The following is a 2,044-nucleotide window of genomic DNA, read 5'->3' as shown; positions in this document are numbered from 1 at the left end:
CTACGGCATCCCTGCTGCACTTGGTAGTATTAAATACAGCTTTGACCGAGAGACAACCTCATCGTCCGTACTACCGCCTTGTTTCGACATAACAGAGTGGTATGTCTCTGTCGTTGATAAGACTCGTGCCGACACTGCTCTATCTGTGCTCGCATCTCCGATAATAGACGATGTGTCCGATAGATTCGTCATAGACACGTATAATAGCCTAATTTGAGTCCTTTCGTTGCCTGATCTGGACACAATGATGTTACATTTCGGCGATTTCTTCGCTAGACTATGGCAAATGAGCTCTAGCTCGTTGATTTGTGCTCGAATTTCTAACTGCTCGTTGAGAACTTGTCTTTTAGCTCCACTACAAAAAATCACATTCTGTTTAGCTAATTTGATTCGACCGAATCTCAATTTCCACTCAGAATCCCACCTTTGACTTCTTGAACTACCTCGTCGTTTATGCGTTCTAAATTCACTGGGTCTATTGCGTACAAGCTCAAGAAATGCGGCATGGCTCAGTCTAACGTTAAAATTGCCCCCTTGATAGTAAAACGCATCGTAGCCTTGCTCCAGTAGTTGTTCAGCTGTCTCCATCCACATGTATGACGTGGATATGTGAGAAGGGCAGACGACGCTGGCGTATAGCCTAAGTCATCACAATATGTTCAGTAATTTTTCAAAGACAGCAAATTTGAGTTATATCAAAAGAATCAAGTGGATATCGGGTAAACACTGGTGATGGTCATCTACGATTACTACACTCGTCATTATTTAATTAGGCCAAACTTTAGCGCATTTAAGTACATGGAGTATAAAATTAATTATACAATCATCAAGCGATAACCATGGTATTGCCGGCTCATGGACTAGTTTGGACCAGTGCGACGTGGCGTATCATCATTTGAAAATCTATGTCACACGACTTCTTTTCCGCTTAAGTATGCCAGAAATTCCCCTTTCTTTTACCTCATTCTAATTTGCCGGCTCGAGAAATATGGTGAAGCTTGTTTGTGCGGTAGTCGGCTTGACGGGCAGCGCGTTTTCTGTGGCCATCGACATGGTGTAGTCTGGCGGGGAACTGAAGAAGGCGATCAAGGCGGAAAAGCCGATCGATTTCAAGGACATCAACGCAGACAATTTGGAGCTCTATCTAGCTTAGACGGATCGCGGCGCCCGACTGATGTTTTGCTTGGAAGATATCACGAAGCTGAGAAGGGCGAGAAAAAAAGACGGCTCTCATCGAAGCGCTATTGAAGGAGGACCAAATCTACAGAAAAAAAATTCGTTGATGTACGTGCTGAAAAAAATAATATGCCTAACCCACAGTCGAGACAGATTCACGTGCTGGTGGTGATTCTAGCTAAGCAGCAAGCTGCTTCAATCAGAAGCAACTGCGATACAAGAGAATTAGCACCGAATCCGTGTCGCAGGTTCTTGGATGCGTTGGCGCAGAAATTCGCCATGCTTTACGTCGCGACAATTCGTGACGTCTTCAGTGCTGTCAAAAAAGATGAATGGGGTATTCGTCTGAAATGTGGGAGACAGTTGACCAGTGAACCATTGCCAAGCTTCTTCACCGAGGACGAGTGGAAAGGCCTCAAGGATTTGAATTGGCGTACAAATAGCCGTATTCACGTTGGCAAGGTTCCCACAACCAGCAAAAAGAAATCGAACGTCATTCTCCCGCACGCCATTTTCAGTGAAGATCGGGTCGACAGATACAAATCTATTGCGACTAGAGCAAGCGTGGTGTTCGAAGTAACCGAGCTCGAAGTGAAAAGATGAAGATGAGTTCTCGGTTCATGGGAGTCCCTGTCCTTCGAACTTGAGTTACACGAATCACCGTCGTTGACTATGCCGACCAAGCATGTGAAAAGCAAGTTGAAGCATCAAGGCCAAGCAGACCGATGCGATGGGCAGCAAACGCCGCCTGTCCAAACGGCCAACAACTGAGGTATCGTGTGAGACCCGGTGGCGTTGGTCAAGTGGTCAATGCTTCTGGGCCTAACGTTGTGTGGCGCGAGTTTGAGCCCCTCGGCGGCCAAAATCG

At 46.1% G+C, this 2,044-nt stretch overlaps 1 protein-coding gene across 1 annotated transcript; it reads left to right on the top strand.

Moving 5' to 3' along the window:
- Nucleotides 1-1,455: 1,455 nt before the first annotated feature.
- Nucleotides 1,456-1,779, top strand: PHALS_12788 (uncharacterized protein; the record flags this gene model as incomplete). Its single annotated transcript, XM_024728409.1, has 1 exon — nt 1,456-1,779. The coding sequence occupies one exon, from the start codon at nt 1,456-1,458 to the stop codon at nt 1,777-1,779; it is 324 nt and encodes a 107-aa protein (XP_024578889.1).
- Between the last annotated feature and the right edge of the window lie 265 nt (nt 1,780-2,044).

The sequence above is a fragment of the Plasmopara halstedii genome, assembly GCF_900000015.1.
Source record: "Plasmopara halstedii genome assembly, contig: Scaffold_650, whole genome shotgun sequence".
In the NCBI taxonomy this organism is placed as follows: Eukaryota; Oomycota; class Peronosporomycetes; order Peronosporales; family Peronosporaceae; genus Plasmopara; species Plasmopara halstedii.
This window is presented reverse-complemented; position numbering and strand designations above follow the sequence as displayed.